We start from the raw sequence: 18,488 nt of genomic DNA, 5'->3' as shown, positions 1-18,488 counted from the left end.
CAATCTTTAATAGTCCGCACAACTCAGCTTTGTAACTTGTTGAATTAAGGCTCTTTGCTTGGGACCCTGTTAATCAATCCATGGGCTATCTTCATTCCCTGATTCTTTTCTTCATCCTGTTTTGCCTGAAATTTCCCTGCACCAGTCTAGACACCAGCATTCTGGTGCCTGGCTGTAGTGGCTCAGTGGATTGAGCATTGTCCCATAGACCAAGAGGTCCCGGGTTTGATTCCCAGTCAGGGCTCATACCTGGATTGCAGGCTCCATCCTAAGTAGGAGGCATGCAGGAGGCAGCTGATCAATGATTCATTCTCTCTTACCACTGATGTTTCTCCCTTCCTCTCTGAAATCAATAAAAAAATTAAAAATTAATAATAAAATAAACATCACCACTCTGTAGAGTACATGCTTCCCATACTGATTTTGTATCATCTGCTGAGGTGTTAACAGAAAAAACTTACTTGTCAAGTTCAATCTCCCAGGTTAAAGCTGCTGCATATCTTCTTGTCTTAATTCCAGTGTCCAGTGACATAAGTAAAAATAGAACATCTTCCCTTTTGTCCTAGGAGCTAAGAATGAAGTATTAGACTTGCTTTTTATTATTATTTATTTTTTTAGAGAAAGAGAAACATGGATTCGTTGTTTCACTTATTTATGCATTCATTGGTTGAATCTTATATGTGCTCTGACCAGGGATTGAACCTATAACCTTCATGTAAAGGGACAATGTTCTAACCAACTCAGCTACTTAATGAGGCCTTTTCTTTTTTCTTTTTCAATACTCCAGCTTTGCCACTGGGCATTGCTGCCTTTGCCCTATGACATTGGTCGGCAAAAGGCGACTCAAGAGCTACATGCGGCTCTTTGGCCCCTTGAGCAAAGCTCTTCCACAAAATACCACATGTGGGTGCGCCCCTACAGTGCGGTTGAAACTTCAAGGCCCATGTGTAGAAGTCGGTTTTCAGCTCTCAAAAGAAATTTCAATCGTTGTACTGTTGACATTTGGCTCTGTTGACAGATGAGTTTGCCGACCACTGGCCTATGAAACAAGGGAATTAATCCTCATCTGTCATTTTAGCCTAATTAACTTGCCTACAACCATTACAAGAGACTCAAAATGTTGAATAATTCCTTCTGTCACAGATTTGTGATGTTTGCTCTGGATCCTGATCTTTGTACTATGAAATTTAAAAGAAAAAAAAATCTAAGCAAGTTTCAATTTATGTATTTCAAAAGTTACTGATAGTAAAAATCCTAGAGATTAAAAAAATTTTTTTTTACATAAGACTATGGGGACTCAATCTTCTCTAATAACACATACTTAAAACAAACAAACAAACAAACAAACAAACAAACAAACAAAAACATGCTTCTTAAGAGAACCAAGAGCCCAGCTTCACATTGCATCTATTGCAAGGCCTAAAGTTCCACCCCACCAACTGACCTATTGCTAGGGTGGGGGTTTTCAACCTTGGAACTGTTGGCATTCAGGGTGGGTAATTCTTTATGGTGGGGGCAGTTTTGTGCACGGTGAGATGCTTAGCAATATGCCTGGTCTCTACCCACCAGATGCCAATATTAACACCAGTTATGACCACCAAGAATGTCTCCAGATGTTCCCAAGTGCCAGGAGAGCAAAAGTGGCCCAGTTGAGAACCACTGCTTTAGGGATTTAATAATTCTAGAAACCAAGCCTTCATTTGCAGCTTCTTTGACAGTTTACTTACAGAATAAGCAGAAACCTAGGCACAGAAGTGAAAGAAATGTGGGAGATCTGCTTGCTTCATCCTGGAAAGCATAGGTACTCCTGGTCCTTCAGGGTCTTCTGGAGCCTCCTGCCCAGGTCCCCTCCAAAAGAAGGCGAGGACAAGCCTGCTTTTCTCTAAGACAATCTCTCATAGCCACACAGGGCATATTAGGCATCACCAGGAAGAGCTGTTGGCTCTTTCAGGAGAACGTGCATCATTATTAATGTATTTCCATTTAATGCCACATTATTAGGAAATCTCTACTGTTTAAACATGGATACTTCACAAATACAAATAAAAATGACTTTTTCTCCCAGTTCAAACTTCAGACACTTCTTTCCTGTTTATCTGCTTATTAAAACTTTGCCTGGCCTGTGTAGCTCAGTGGTTGAATGTTGACCCAGAACCAGGAGATCACAGTTTCATTCCCAGTCAGGGTACATGCCCAGGTTGCAGGCTCAACCCCCAGCAGGGAGCAAGCAAGTGGCAGCCAATCAATGATTCTCTCTCGACATTGTTGTTTCTTTATCTCTCTTCCCTCATCTCTGAAATCTATTTTTTTAAAAAAACGAAAAACCCAAAAGCAAAAAAAAACAAAAACAACAAAAAACACAGAAAACTTGAAAATATTCTATAAACTAGTCTTATTTTTAGTACCACCGGAAGGTTATGACTATTAACCAAGCCCTCAATGTGAAAGGGCTGTTAGCAATTTCATTTGTTCTAATCTGCATGATGCTGTGAAGAAAATTCGTAATCTCTGAATAAAACATTTAACTCAGGACAAATACCACTGATCCTGGTACTCTAGGTGCAATTTCTGTGGCAATTCACCCAGATCTCCTTGACTGATTTCTCTAATGTAATTTCAGGAAAATGGAATGTTAGAGAGACATTGTCATTATGGTAGCTATTTAGAGAACTGTAAATCTGAAGACCTACTAGTCAGGTATATATCTTGTTAGAGAATAGTGATTTAAGTGGTTTAAAAATATACCACATCTTAACTAACGAGTGAAAAAGAGAAAAAAATTGATACTATATCTCTATATAATTCATTAATAATATCAGACTTCAGTATAGCTAAACAAAAATTATCATGAACTGCTGAAACCGGCTTGGTTCTTTGGATAGAGTGTCGGCCTGGGGACTGAAAGGTCCCGGGTTCGATTCTGGCCAAGGGCATGTACCTTGGTTGCAGGCACATCCCCAGTAGGGGGTGTGCAGGAGGCAGCTAATCGATGTATCTCTCTCATTGATGTTTCTAACTCTCTAGCCCTCTCTCTTCCTCTCTGTAAAAAATCAATAAAATATATTAAAAATTATCATGAACTGAAATAGACAATATAAATAATTCCTAAAGTGTAACTTGCCAAAGTTTGGTTTCTCAAAAGGGTAATATAAAATCTTAATTTTTGAAGACTCACTTTTTAAATAGGGAAAAGTTTTTGAGAAGCATTTTAAGGGTAAATATTCTTTTTAAGGATAAATATTCTTTTGGGATAAGTTAATTCAGATGCACAGACTTCTGCCACATTTTTAATGAAGCATGAACTCTAGATTTTTTTGAAGTCACTAAATTTCTCGTTACAGCACAGGAAAAATGAGATAAAGTAGGAGAGGGATCAGTATCAAATTCAGCCCTAAGCAGCAACATGTTTGAGATGCAATCATAAAACCAAGTATTTCACCCAGGGCATGGAAAATGCAGTGGTCATCAGAAAGCATAGAGTAAAAAGCCGCAAGCAGAAGCAGTAAAAAAATGCCAGGACTGGAACAGGTCAAACTGACACATACCCTGTTATTAATCTCACTCCTTTAGGGGAAAAAAGTTTTTCACATTGAGATAACATACATTCTTTTGAGAATGACAAAGTTGCCATGGAGATACATTTTTTCAAAATTTTTTTCATTTTCTGAAATTTTACTGATAAGCTAAAAAAGAGAATCACTTGTTTCAATTTTGTTATTTATTTTTCCAGCCTTATGTTCTGTAATAATTAACTTGCTTGAGAGTAAAGTATCAACAATTAGTAGAAGAGCCTTGGCAATAGTTTTTCCTATGCTTGACTATTTTTGAAATTGTGGATTTAGAATAAAATTACAAATGTACTTATTAGTAAGATAAAATTTGGAGTTCTTGAAAAGTTGGTTGAAAGAACTGAATTAATATTGGTATTCTTCCAGTTCAAGAATTATAAGAAATGTTTTATTCATTAACATCATTTGGGCACTTCCTCCTTTCAAACATATATATATATTTGTTAATCCTCATCCAAGGATATTTTTCCCATTGCTTTTTAAAGAGAGTGGAAGGGAGGAAGAGGGAGAGAGAAAGAGAGAGAAAGGGGGAGGGAGAAACATAGATGTGAGACAATATTATTTGCCTCCTGCACACACTCCAACATGGGCTGGGGATCCAACCTGCAACCCAGGTACCTGCTTTGGCTGGGAATTGAACCCTGGACCCTTGGGTATGTGGGCCAATGCTAATTACTGAGCAACACCAACCAGATCAAACATGCATGTTTTTAAATGAGTACCCTCACATTCATTAATGTTTTAGAACACTGACAACTTAAGAATCCTCTCCATTTGCTCTTTAGTCTACCTCTCTTGATAGGTAAATAATGTGTCAGTATATCTGCTAATAAATACAGTTCACATGACTGAATACTTTGGATGTAAACATTGAAAAACAATAGTATTTAGCAGACTATCTTCTAGGCCATAAGAACATTATAATAATAGTACTAGAAGTACTAACCATAGCGATCAGACAAGAAGGAGAAATAAAAGGTATCCAAATTGGAAAAGAAGAAGTAAAACTGTCCTTAATCGCAGATGCTATGATACTATACATAGAAAACCCCAAAGACTCAATAAAAAAACTACTAGACCTAATAAATGAATTTGGTAATGTAACCGAATACAAAATTAAGACCCAGAAATCTATGGCCTTCTTATATGCCAATAATGAACTCACAGAAAGAGAAATAAAATAAAAACACACACAAAAAAAAAAACAAAAAAAAAAAAACCACAATTCCATTTACTATTGCACAAAAAAAAAAAAAAAAAAAAAAAAAAAAAAAGATACCTAGGAATAAACTTAACTAAGGATGTAAAAGACCTGTATTTGGAAAACTACAGGACATTGAAAAAAGAGATAGAGGAAGACATAAACAAATGGAAAAACATAGCATGTTCATGGCTTGGTAGAATCAACATCATTAAAATGTCCATACTACCTAAAGCAATCTATAGATTCCATGCAATATCTATTAAAATACCAATGGCATATTTCAAAGATCTAGAACAAACTCTCCAAAAATTCATCTGGAATAAAAAAAGACCCCAAAGAGCCACAGCTATCCTGAGAAAGAAGAACAAAGTTGGAGGGATCATAATACCAGATATCAAGCTATATTACCAAGCCATGGTTCTCAAAACTACCTGGTACTGGCACAAGAACAGACATAGAGACCAATGGAACAGAATAGAGAACCCAGAAATTGACCCAAGCCATTATACTTAATTAACATTTGATAAAGGAGGTAAGAGCATACAATGGAGTCAAAACAGTCTCTTTAATAAATGGTGCTGGGAAATTTGGTCAGATACATGCAAAAAAATGAAACTAGATCACCAACTTATACCATACACAAAAACAAACTCAAAATGGCTAAAGGACTTGAATGTAAGACAGGAAACCATAAAAATCCTACATCCTTAAGTTTATTCCTAGGCAGCAAAATTGCAGACATATGTCGTAGCAATATCTTTACAGACACAGATCCTAGGACAAGAGAGACTAAGGAGAAAATAAACAAATGGGATTACATCAAAATAAAAAAGCTTCTGCACAGCAAAAGAAACCATCAACAAAACAACAAAAAAGCCCACTATGTGGGAGAACATATTTGCCAATGTTATCTCTGATAAAGGTTTAATCTCCAACATTTACAGGGAACTCATACAACTTAACAAAAGGAAAAGAATCCAATAAAAAAATGGGCAAAGGTCCTAAATAGACACTTTTTGAAAGAGGACATTAAAAAAGCCAAGAGACATATGAAAACATGCTCAAAGTCACTAATCATCCGAGAGATGCAAATCAAAACGAGGTACCATCTCACACCTGTCAGAATGACTATCATCAATAAATCAATAAATGATATGTGCTAGAGAGAATGCAGAAAAAAAGGAACCCTCCTTCACTGCTGGTGGGAATGCAGACTGGTGCAGCCACTGTGGAAAACAGTATGGTGTTTCCTCAAAATTTTAAAAAACGGAACTGCCATTTGACCCAGTAATACCACTTCTAGGAATATATCACATGAAAACAGAAACACCAATCGGAAAGGATATATGCACCCCTACGTTCATAGCAGCATAATTTACAATAGCTAAGCTTTGTATCAGCAGATGAGTGGATTAGAAAACTATGGTACATCTACACAATGGAATACTATGCTGCGGAAAAAAGAAAGTATTCTTACCATTTGCAGCAGCATGGATGGAACTGGAGAGCATTATACTAAGTGAAATAAGCCAGTCAATGAAAAAAAAAAAGTACCACATGATCTCACTTATTTATGGACAATAAAGAACATTATAACCTGATGAACAAAAAGATATATACAGAGGCAGAGAAGCATTGAACAGACTGTCAAATTACAGCAGGAAGGCTGGGGAGGGTTGGGAGGGAGGTAAGAAATCAACCAAAGGACTTGAATGCATGCATTATAAGCATAACCAATGGGTGCAAGACACTGGGGGTGAGGGGGAGGGCATGTGCCTGGGGGCGGGTAGTGGAGGCCGGGGGAAGGTCATGGGGGAAAAAAGGATACATATGTACTACTATTTTTAATACTTTAAATGATAAAATAAAAATAAAAAAAGAACATTATAATAGCCAACATCTTGCTTAAGTAACTGGATTAAAATTCATGTCATTGAACAAAGTATTTTAGATGCTGGATTATGTATAAACCAAAGATAGACCTGTCTTTTCCCATGTCATATCTAATCAGTGGTAGATTAACACACTTCAGATGAGAAAACACACACATATACTGTGAAATATAAGGAAAATGAACTGCATAATATTTGGGACTTCAAAGGCTTCATCCCTAAATCCACTCCCTCCCCCTATTTACTTGAGCCTTCTGAGGACAAATTTGAAAAGCACTAATCTAGAAATACTAGATAGTAAGTTCTTTTCACAGTCAATATTAGATGACAGGCTCTGTGGTTCAGTTTTCTATTGGAATTAAGATAGACATTCTAAAATTAAGGCCATAGGCTTTGGCCTGTGTGCTCAGTGGTTAAGGCGCCATCCTGTGCACCGAAGCATTGTGGGTTTGGTTCCTGTTCCAGTCAGGGCACATACACGTGTGCATAAGGTAGTCAATGGATGTTTCTCTCTCCCATTGATGTTTCTCTCTCTTTCTGCCTACCTCCCTCTAGAATCAATGAAAAAACATATCCTTTGGTGAGGATTAAAAATTAAGGCCATAAAGGATGACATGTAAATATCAACCTGTCATTTGCCACTATAAATAAAATAATACAACTTCACTAGATTGGCACTGATACATTTCTTCCCATCAAAAGTAGCTTCAAACCTTTCAGGTAAATCTACACATTTTTTTTCTACCTTTACATTTCATGTCAAGGAAATTAAAAGCAGTGATTTAATTTTCCTGTAAATTAGTGGCCAAGCAAAGAACTACTTATATTCTAACCCTTTTTTTGCTCTTAAGCCAGAACTATATTATTTACAAAAAGTTGTCACAGTATAAAATGGTCACATTTGGCAAATGTATTAAGTGAAGTAATTTCCTTTGAATAAATTTTCCAAAAGCTTATATAGTTTTTATCAAAATAAAAACTTTACATCAAAATAGAAACGTTAGAATGGAGTGTCTTTTCATTTTCTATTAGGAAAACTGTTAGCATGTTTTTATGATTATAAGTAAAATAATGAAAATAACTAGGCACAATCATTTTATCATGTGACTTCCAGAAGACAACAACTTTGAAAAATTAAGGCAACAACGTAAGTCACATTATGAGTAGGTTGAAGAATTCACAGAAAAAAGGAAGAATTCTTACTTTTGTTTAATCACTAAATTTGAGTTTTTACAAACAATTCTTAGAACAAGTCAGGTAACTGAAGTTTTGGGGAAATAGTGCTTACTTACACATGAACTATTACATGCTCCATTTTCTATAAATAACTCTATTGGCTGAATTAACAAATACTGTCACAAAAACAAAACAAAAAATTTAAAGCCATAGATCATTGCATTTATATTTACAAAAGCCATAAACAAACATGCATTTCTCCTTTACTAGGACTTAAATAGGTGTCTGAACATTAAGGCAGAGATGATTCTAAAACAATGAAATGTTAATTAAGGCTTATGTTTGTTTCAAAATCCATATTCATAGGCAACTGTGACCAAAGCAAACATTTATAAACCAGGTGGAGTTCAAGATATGTTCTTTATCCATGACAAACAAAAATCCTATGAAATAGGAATTAGCAACACAACTTATTAGTCCCCTCCTTAGGTTTTATTTTGAGGATTTAACTTTCAGCAGCACAAGCATGTGCCACAGAAGGAACAGAGCATTATTATTATTATTTTTTGTGTGTGTGAAGTTAGAAAACCTACAGGCTGCACTGATTTTTATTTGCCTGAAAGTTGGCCAACAATCAAGAATTCAGGATCTCCTAAATATAGAAAATCCCACCATGCTCCCATCTCAAAATAGAGGATTATTGAAGCAATCAGTCTTCAACTCAGTTTTCTTTGAAGACTGTCTGGTATTACCTTTTCTAAACAAATAAAGCAACAAAACACAGAAGCTGGATCTATTATGTAATTGCTATCCTCAAGGCACAAATAATACCTCCTAGTCAATGTCTTTCCTTAATCAAGGAAAAGATGAGAGGTGGATGAAGAGCCACTCTAGTGTAATTGTTGATTGCACTCTTCTCTCTCAAGATGCTATGAATTGAAATTTAGGGGGAATGTCATATGTATATATATAATTAATAAATGTTTAGAGTGACAAAACTCAGATGCAGCCTGTGCACTTTGACAAAGAGCCAAACAGCTCTGGAGCACCACCCTGGCCTACTGTAGAGAATGGGGGGATGTTTGTAGTGCACACTTAGTATGGGCTAATAGGCATGATTCCACGATTAGAAGGATCACTATTTACACTAAGTACTTGCCACTACTACTTTAAGCAGTAATTTTACAACACGTCTGTACACTTACATTGGTATCAATAATAGTTCATGTAGAGAAGGGATGACAATGACTACATGAAAACTGTCTGAAAAGCTAAAGGCAGATGTAGTTTTCTTGTGTGTCTACAATTCAGAAAGAGATATATGTCAAGCAGCTGAAGCTACAGACAGTAGGAGCCTCAAACCACTCATGCATAGGTGCTTAAACCTGATGGTGCAGCATCAGATTTCTTTAGGTCTTACTATCAGGAAAAGGAATTTCTAACAAGCATTGTCAAAAATATTTTAGAGGTGACTTATGCAAGTCATACTTTGACTAAAATATTTTGGAGATTTGACAAGTCTGTACCCTGGTAACTGGTAAGCTTGGCTTTAGCTAAATGACTTGAAGGGTTTTAAAAGTGTGAAGTCCGTCCCCACAAACCCCCCCCCCCCCACTTTTTTTTTAAGATGGAAAGACTAGCTGTGAAAGGCAACACAATACAATCCTTTTTAAGTCAACATCTTCACTTTATAATACACTCACATTTATACACGTTTACAAGTACAAAAGGCAAAAGAAACTCAAAGAACGGAAGAATTGCATATTAACTACATTCAATAGAGTTAATACTGTTGTCTCCACTCCCCATTTTTTAAATAAAGGAAATTGTAAATGCCATTCCCACATGGACTTCACTTTTAGAAGTTGGAGACTGTGTGTGGTTCCGCACATGTCTGGGTTTCTACAGAGCTGAACTGAGATTCCATCGTGTTCCAGGCCAAATCGGCAAGAAGAAAGTCATCCATTGCTGTTTGCGTTTCATTGCTGGTGCAGAACAAGCTCCCCAGGGTTTCAAAGCCAGAATGCATGGTCTGCGTTTCCGTACTATTTAACTGAACCTTGCTTTCTAGAGCAGATAGGTTTTTAGCAGCGGAGACCCCTTCAGTTTGGGTCTCGGTGTCAGACGAATCAGTACTCATGGAAAAGCTGGAGTGTTTCAGAATACTTCCCAGAGGCAGATGAGGACTACTGTCTAAAAAGAAGTTCAAATCTGTCTGTGTCTGCGTGTCAAACATTTCAAGGCCTAAGAAATTAGAATTTCCCCTATAACTGTAGGGCTGGGCAGAGGTGTCTGCAAGTAGGAAGTCAGTTTGGGTCTCTATGTCCAGTGACTCTAAGACCGGCTCAGTGGTCATGCTGCTAAGCCCACTCTCTTCAGTTTGAGTCTGAATATTAGAGGCCGAAAAGAACTCTTCGATATCAAAATCAATTGTGGGATTCTGGGCTGAACCAGATGGGAGCTGGCTATCAGGTCCAGTGTTCGTGTCAGACAGAAGACTACGATTGTCCAGTGTCTGACCAGGCAGATTACTAGACAAGATGTTTTCTAAATCACTTAATAAATCCATAGTTTGGGTCTGATTATCTGTCATGTTCTGTGAAGGAAGCATACTGTTCTGTGCACTAAAGTTTATAACTGGTACAGATTTCTCAGTATCTTGACTTAAAGACTTAGAGTGGTTCTGAGGTAACAAAGCATGAGTAACAGTCTCTCCTACTAAGCTGCTGCTTATAATATTGTCGGTAGTAATACCGTACGATGAATGGACACCCTCAAAAATGTCTCTGCACATTACAGCTTGGTCCATTTGTACTCGGTCATCTGTTGGATTTCCCATTCCACTGGTTTGAGTTTCTCTGGAGATTCCACCTGCCTGGAAAGAGGCATCTAAAAACGCATCAGTCTGAGCAGCTCTAGATGAAGTTTCTTTAGAACTGGGCAAAAATGTCTGAGTATGAACACTAATGGGGAGGGAAACTTGAGAACCAAAAGTCAAATCAGTTTGAGAACAAGACGATACAGAGGAATCAGGGCTGACCCACTGTGCAGAAGGTATAAAGTGTTGTGTGGCGTAAGACAGATCTGTCTGTACATTGATTGAAGAAATGCTGTTCTTTTGACATGCATTCCCTAGTTCTTGTGAAGGACTAGATGAATTTTTACTCAAGTTCACTTGAACACCTGTACTAATCGGCTCAACAGCAACAGGATTTATAATCTTTGAAAGAGGAAGGCTCTCCTTAAGAGAGCAGGCTTCTGAATCAAGGCCAAGAATCAGAGTTCCTACTGACAAGGGTAGTAAGTGCACAGCACTGGAGGCAGAGCCCTGATGATCAACACCTAACACTACAGGCTGGGCTGAGGAGTCAGCTGTAGGCACAAAGACAGGCATAGGAGAAAACTGCATAACAGGTAGTTTAACCAAAGCCACTTTGGGCTTTGGTAAAAGCAATTTCTGAGGATATTTCGGAGCTGTTGTAAGAGTCTGCTTTCTGGCATTAGAGCCACAAGAGTCTTCAAAAGATGCAGCTAGCTTTATTTCTGAAGTTTCTAATTTTTGAGTGTCTGGTCTCGGGGTTGGTTGGTTGCTCAAGGATTCAACAGTCTTATTGGACAACTTCTGGTTTTGCAGGCAGTTTTCCATTTTTCTTTTCTTAACAGGTGGGTCCCTGAAAATGAAAGAGTAAAAAGAGGTCAGAATCAACCCAGTGAAGAGAAGTCCCTTCTTTTACACCTCTTGGAGAACTGAGCCTGCTGTATGGCAGGCAGAAGTTCAGGAACATGCAAACAGGGAAGGAGAAAGCGTACCTTTTTTTGTGGAGGGCGGGGGAGACACAGCTCTAAGTACTAGAACTTAAGTTAGATTTGCAGGCATAAGAATGCTAACAGATTAAATAATGCAACTTTTATCATTTCTAAAGTAGGAAGCTTTAGAAATATAAAGCTACTCCAAATATAAATCTGGCCTTTAAGATGAAGTATAGCCATGGCTGGATGGCTCAGCTGGTTGGAGTATCTTCCTGTATACCAAAAGGTTGCAGGGTTTGATTCCCAGTCAGGGCACATAGTTACGTTTTGGGTTCAATCCCCAGTTGGAGTGCATACAGGAGGCAACCAATTGATGTTTCTCTCTTTCCCTTCCTCTCTCTGGAATCAATGAATAAATCCTTGAGCGAGCATAAATAAGTAAATAAATAAAGTGAAGTATAGTTTCATGTTAAGGGACCCTCAAAAGGAGTTGGCAGAAATAAGAACTGGGTTAAGTAGACATGGATCCTTTGTTAGTACTGCTACCATTTCTGAAAGTTCCTTTTTTCCATGTCTTACCTTTTCCCCATTATTCCTCCTTTCTTCCTACACTAACAGTTTTCCAGGAAGTTACATTTGAAACTCTTCCCACAACTATTGACTTTGGGGCCACTATTTCTTCCCCTTTACCTGTGTTCCGCAGGGATCTCATGGCCAGTTCGGTAGATGTGGGACTGTAATGCAGTTCTACTTGCATACGGACAGCCACATGTGCACTGGAAGGTCTTGCCACAATCCTCTGCATGTCTCTTCAAGTCCCATTTAGTGCCATATGAATTGCTGCACTTACTACATTTATGCTTCTTTTCAGCGTGCATTTTCATAAAGTGCTAGGAAGAACACAAAGGAACCAGAATGAAAAACTGCAACTGCTCAAAACATTTCAAAAACCATCAACATACCCAAATTAACAATAATTTTACACGATAAAACACAGCAGTCCAAATCAAAGAAAATAGAAGCCGGCAAATTGGCAGTTTATCATATGCCTCTTCTCCCTATCACTTCTACTTTGTGAAAAGTGTGGAGACAGTTTTGGAAACAATCCGTAGTACCCAGCATTTAGGTTCTGATCTACAAACAAGTGCTGCAGGCAGAATAAGAAGTCTTTGCAGTACTTTCTATAGGACCCCCTCCAGCAAACCCTCTGGGAAGTAGTTCAGCTGCCAATTTCTTCCAGTCCTGAATCACCTCCTTTCCCAGTTGCTGGGCCCCCTTCCTCCCCTTAAGATAGCCGTTTCTGAAATTCTGCCTTATCTTACTCCTTTGGGAGAACATTTCCTTTGTGCCTTTGCTTGTCAAACCTTGGAGGCACAGATTCACACAAGAGATACGAAGTACACGTTCTCATTCTTTGAATTAACCATTTTCTCTTTCTCTCTGAATCCACTTCTGGACATCTTTCCCTCCAGAACAAGGCACGTCTCCTTCACGTGCATTATACCTTACTCACCTTTTCCAACTGGAATACTTTTGGGTGGATATCCTCACACAACTTTCTGCTCAATTCTCTACTTATGTTTGGTTAAGTAATTAGAATGCACACTAGGTTTATACCATTTGCATTTCATCCTCAGAGAAGTATACTTAAGTAAAATACCTGTTTTACGAGATAAAATTGAGAAAATGGCCTGTGAGGACCTCTAGGGCATCCTTCAATTGGACAACAGTAGAATTTTGGTACAGTTTTCAAATCTTTTCTTATTGTTGGATTTACTATGCCATCCTGAAAAAGAAAAATTATTTTAAATAATTATTTTCAAAAAAATCAATACAACAGACTGGGAGTAAAAACAAGGAATGACTAAAGACAGGAACAAGGGATCTTATTTAAAAGATTAAAATATTCTAAAACTGAATTGTGGTGATGGTTGCACAATGCTAAAATAAATGAATTATTCACTTAAATTAGGTAAACTTTATGATGTATGAACTACAGCTCAAACCGTGTTGTTTCAAATTCTATCTATTTCTTTATCCATTCTAAATCTACAATTTCTTCCCTTTGTGGAAGAAAGAGGGGTTCTGTAACAAATCTAACGAAGTAATTTCCCAGGGTGATCTGATTAGACATTCCTAACTGGGCAGGTCATGGATAGTCGTGCCTCAGGTCTGTCACTTCCCTAGAAGTTTCTCTTTGCAAGCCCTGTGCATTATTTATGTGCATGTAGGTTAATATCCCTGTAAAATGCTGCTTTTCATCCCTCAGATCTAATCACAAATATTTCCCTGCCTTAAATTCTCCCATTTTCATGTAATCTTCTTTACTTCCCTCCTTAATTCCAAATGTATAAAAGCAACTGTAAACTTGTCATTCTGGAAAACATTCTCCTCTGTTGAGATTTTGCTTCTAGACATGTCTTCTGTTTGGGGCACATAAACTCTTAAAAACTCGTAAAAATTTTCTACAGGTTCTTCAAGTCAACAACTTGAAGCCACCTGCTCTATTTGTAAAGTGGTATATTTACAGTTTATCAGGCTCAAGATTCTGTATCATCCTTGAGTCTTCCTTTCCCTTTTCTCTCATGCCCAGGGTCTTAGTATGAACTCCTAAAAAAGCCTCCCTTGACTATGATGTTGGCCTTCCTGATAAAAAGCACTGTGACTTTCTCTGATTATCACATTGCCGCTAAAGTAGCTAAAGCTAGTTGACATAACTTTTATATAGCATACTATGTTTGAAATTTAATGATTATTATACAGGCCAGTACTAACAAAGCTTTTACTAGCGTTAGGAACTCTTCTAAGCACTTTATATACATTAACTCGTACATAATCTTAATAATCCCTTATTATTAAATGTGATTGAGATTTTGGCTAAAGGTTTTCAAAGTCAAACCTCAGTTCTCGAATGTCTTCCATCTTGAACAATTCAGTTCTTGACCAAATTTTTCATGAAAAAATATCTCAATTGTTGAACAAAACTTCGGTTCTCAATAACCCTTTCATGCTGATACCTGTATCATCAGTCATGCTCTCTCAGGTGACAAAGGAGAGAACGTGCTAGTATGAGCCAGTTTACTGCTAAACCTCAAGTTGTTAACATCTCCGGAAACTTTGATGTGAATATTTTCTAATGGGAAAAAAATAATGAGAATCATTGATTGGCTGCCTCCTGCACACCCCTACTGGGGATTGAGCCCACAACTCCGGCATGTGACCTGGACAGGAATCAAACCAGTGACCTTTTGGTTCCTGGGTCAACCTCTGAGCCACACCAGCCAGGCCTCTAAGTCATGTTTTAAAAATATAAACGTTGCTGGATAAAAAGTTCTCTAAGGGTTCTCCTGTCCTTTTCACTGCTTTCAATCACAATGAATAGAAGAATTTCTAACCATCAAGAAATGCCCATTTACTCCTATTATTCCTTTCACTGAATCATCAGTTTTCATTTCTGCATGGATCCCCCTCGGCAAGGCTGCACTAGGATATTTCCATATTTTCTTATTGGATATGAAATATAGACATATATCTTAAGAACCCACATAAAACCAAAATGCAGCATGTACCCTTTACCTTACAATCCCACTCATATCCATCATCTTTCAGAAGGGTTTGTTAATCATTTATGTTAAGGAATATTTGGTTAGGGGCAAGGTATCCTATGAAGAAAGATTAGAATAGAATTGGAACCATATAGCAACTAACAGGGAAAGGAATAAAAATTATCATATTTTGGAAAAAATAAAAATTAGGAGAGGAACTAGAAATATGCAAGTAGCTGCAACCAAGAGAATGAAAGGGACATTTTCCACTAAATGTTATGCAAAGTGCCAATCAAATATACTCAAGATTAGCTTCAGAACTGAACTTGGCTGATAGTGAAGTCTCTGGTCTAAACAGAGACTGCTTTTAAAACCCTGGGGAACTCCTAGTAGGCCCTTATCAGGCCTTCTCCCAATACTTTGAGAACATCAAGTGTCAAAAGTAATGTTTGAATTCAAGATCCAGACTAAGAATACAGACTTGCCTCTCTGAGGCATTACCATATGGATATGGTTATTTTGTCACATAGGTCACTTTTAAAAAAAATATATTTTATTGATTTTTTTACAGAGAGGAAGAGAGAGGGATAGAGAATTAGAAACATCGATGAGAGAGAATCATCAACCAGCTGCCTCTTGCACATCTCCTACTGGGGATATGCCCGCAACCAAGGTACATGCCCTTGACCGGAATTGAACCTGGGACCTTTCAGTCCGCAGGCTGACGCTCTATCCACTGAGCCAAACTGGTTTTGGCACATAGGTCACTTTTATTAAAGAAAGTGGACCTCCTCCCCTTCCACCAAGACATCAGATGCTCAGAGGCTGCTGTGTACCATGGTTAGAAAGGCAGAATAAGTCAAGAAAGTGAGCCTGTTTGACAAGGAAAAAAAAACACAATGATGGTTCTCAGCGAGGTTTCTTTAATTCCCACTGAAATAGGTCTTCCTGGTGACTTCGGAAGGAAACTCAGAAAAGCCCATTTTTATTGTTCAACACTTTTAATTTAGAAAGGGATCTGTCTTCAGAAAAACCTGAAAAATGAATCTGACTAAAACTGAAGAATGACATTACACGTGTTCTAAGCAAGGGAGGAGATGTATACTCTGAAAGGCTGAAGTCCAAGTAAAGATCTGTCAAAGTTGGTATTTTCCTGAAATATATTTCTCCTCCTTAGGTCTATTATATCTTCTGTATTGGTATCTTTACAATTCTGAACTTTACATCTTATAAACACAATTAGAAATAAACCTATTATATACATACTAGCACTATCATGGAGAGTTAAGTGCTCTCTTCATGCTAAACAGATGCTGCATAAAATCTTGAGAGTTGTAGAGCTCCAGACAGCAATTCCAAAGAAAAGAACAATGTAAAACGTTGAGATGCGCTTCCTAGAGTGGCTGTTCAGCCAACACGAGGACGGTCCTCGTTAGACTGGCAGCTTCACTTGTGCTCAGAGATGTGAAGTCTGCCGTAGCTGTGGGATGAAGGTGGGTGATGGCGATGGTCTATGAGCTAAAGAGAACCAAGGGATTAGGCTGTAGAATTCCTACAAGTGCATACTCATCCACTCCAGTTAAAATACGGTTAAGGAAAATAAATACGGTGAAAAGAAAAGGAAGGATTTAGTTAAAAGTTAGCATGAAAGAGAAGCCCATTCCCAGAGTTACTTCACGTGTGTTCTTGCCGAAACCCCACACTCCTGGGAGGAGAATCATAGCCCCACCTGCAGGGTCTTCCTCAGCACACCTCCCTGTACGGTTCCTATTCGGGGTTCCTAGTCCTCCTGTGGGAAGGCAGCTGCTTTTCTGTTCAGTTGGTGCCCATGAAAAGATTACTCTTCACGGGCAACACAGCTGCCATAGCTATTAGACTTTCTGCTATTAAATCCTTATCAGAAGCCTGATTCTAAGGACGTTTCCAAGGAGAAACATGCAATGTGCCAGGTAATTTAAGCTTCCTCCTTAACCAATTCAGACTGTCAAAAGCTACATAACTCACAAAAACTGCTCCCAGTGACGGAAGGTTTCAAATTATGTCGCTGTTGGCCAAGAAGGGCTCTAAGTGGTGGGAGGAAACCTCCAATTATAATGACTGAGAAATTATGATTTCACAGGTCTGGGTGGGACTGAACATCTGGATTTTTTTTTTTTTTTAAATATATCTTATCGGTTTTTTATAGAGAGGAAGAGAGAGGGATAGAGTTAGAAACATCGATGAGAGAGAATCATCGATCAGCTGCCTCTTGCACACCCCCTACTGGGGATGTGCCCGCAACCAAGGTACGTGCCCTTGACCGGAATCGAACCCGGGACCTTTCAGTCCGCAGGCCGATGCTCTATCCACTGAGCCAAACAGGTTTCGGCCGAACATCTGGATTTTTAATAAGCCTTCCACAGATGTGCATTATATTTTATATAGGGTAGAAGGGATGTTCAGACGGGAGACTTTCCTCTCGGGTCTCAAGCTGGTCCCTGCGGCGCTGAGCCGGGCCTGCAGCCGGCTCCCTCTCCCCGCGGGCGGGACCCGGGCCGCGGAGGCGCGGTGGGCGTGGTGGGAAGCACCGGGACCAGAGACCAGGTTTAAATCCCAGCACCACTGGGGTTCCGTAACCCGTTTCTCATCGATGGAATGAGATCGGGAGGTCCGTACCTCACACCAAGTTGCCGAGAGAACTGCCGAGAGAGATCCACGCCCGGGCCGCGAAGTTAGAGGCCGGCAGTCCCGGCGGGTCCGACCGGCATGACACAGTGTTTCCCTATCAGTACTCGTTCCCGCGTCCTCGCTCCCTCCTTCCCCGGCCGGGACGCCCCCCTCGGTCTGGCCCGTCTTGTGCCCTCGGAAGCCCCCTCTGACTCCCACGGCGCCCTCCAGACCCCGGGGAGCAGCACCCGCGCCCACGCCCCCGGCGCGGCGCTGTGCCGGCGCCAGGCCTGAGGCGGCGCCGTGGGGCGGGCGGCGGCGGGCTCACCTGCAGGCGGTGGCTCTTGACCAGGTGCATGTTGAGCGCGGGGCTGTTGGGCAGGATCTTGCCGCACCCGCGCACGGTGCACAGGATGTTGGTCTGCGCGGCCCGGGACAGCTCGCTCACCGACGGCTGGATCAGCTCCCCGGCCGGCGGCGCCGGACCCGCGGGCAGCTGCTTCGCTGCCGCGGGCCGAGGCCGGCTGCCCCTCAGCCGCCCTGGGGGTCTCCACAAGCCCGAGGCGGCGGCGGCGGCGGCGGCGGCCCCCCTCGCGGCCGCCGGGACGGCCGGGGCTCCCGAGGCCGGAGCCGCGGGTCCCACCGCCGCCGCCGCCTCAGAGGCCGCCATGGCTCCCACACAGCAGTCGGACCCAGCTCGCAGGCC

The 18,488-nt window shown here is 39.9% G+C and overlaps 1 protein-coding gene across 1 annotated transcript; it reads right to left on the bottom strand.

Moving 5' to 3' along the window:
• Positions 1 to 7,858: 7,858 nt before the first annotated feature.
• ATMIN (ATM interactor) lies at positions 7,859 to 18,488 on the bottom strand. The gene is made up of 4 exons (XM_084905534.1): positions 18,111 to 18,488; positions 13,252 to 13,377; positions 12,282 to 12,481; positions 7,859 to 11,512 (listed from the first exon to the last, which is right to left on the bottom strand). The coding sequence occupies exons 1-4, from the start codon at positions 18,450 to 18,452 to the stop codon at positions 9,700 to 9,702; spliced, it is 2,481 nt and encodes an 826-aa protein (XP_084761660.1). The 5' UTR covers positions 18,453 to 18,488; the 3' UTR covers positions 7,859 to 9,699.

The sequence above is a fragment of the Pipistrellus hanaki genome, assembly GCF_964339955.1.
Source record: "Pipistrellus hanaki genome assembly, chromosome: 15".
NCBI lineage: Eukaryota > Metazoa > Chordata > Mammalia > Chiroptera > Vespertilionidae > Pipistrellus > Pipistrellus hanaki.
Note: the sequence above shows the minus strand (reverse complement) of the source record. Positions and strands in the feature narration are given on the sequence as shown.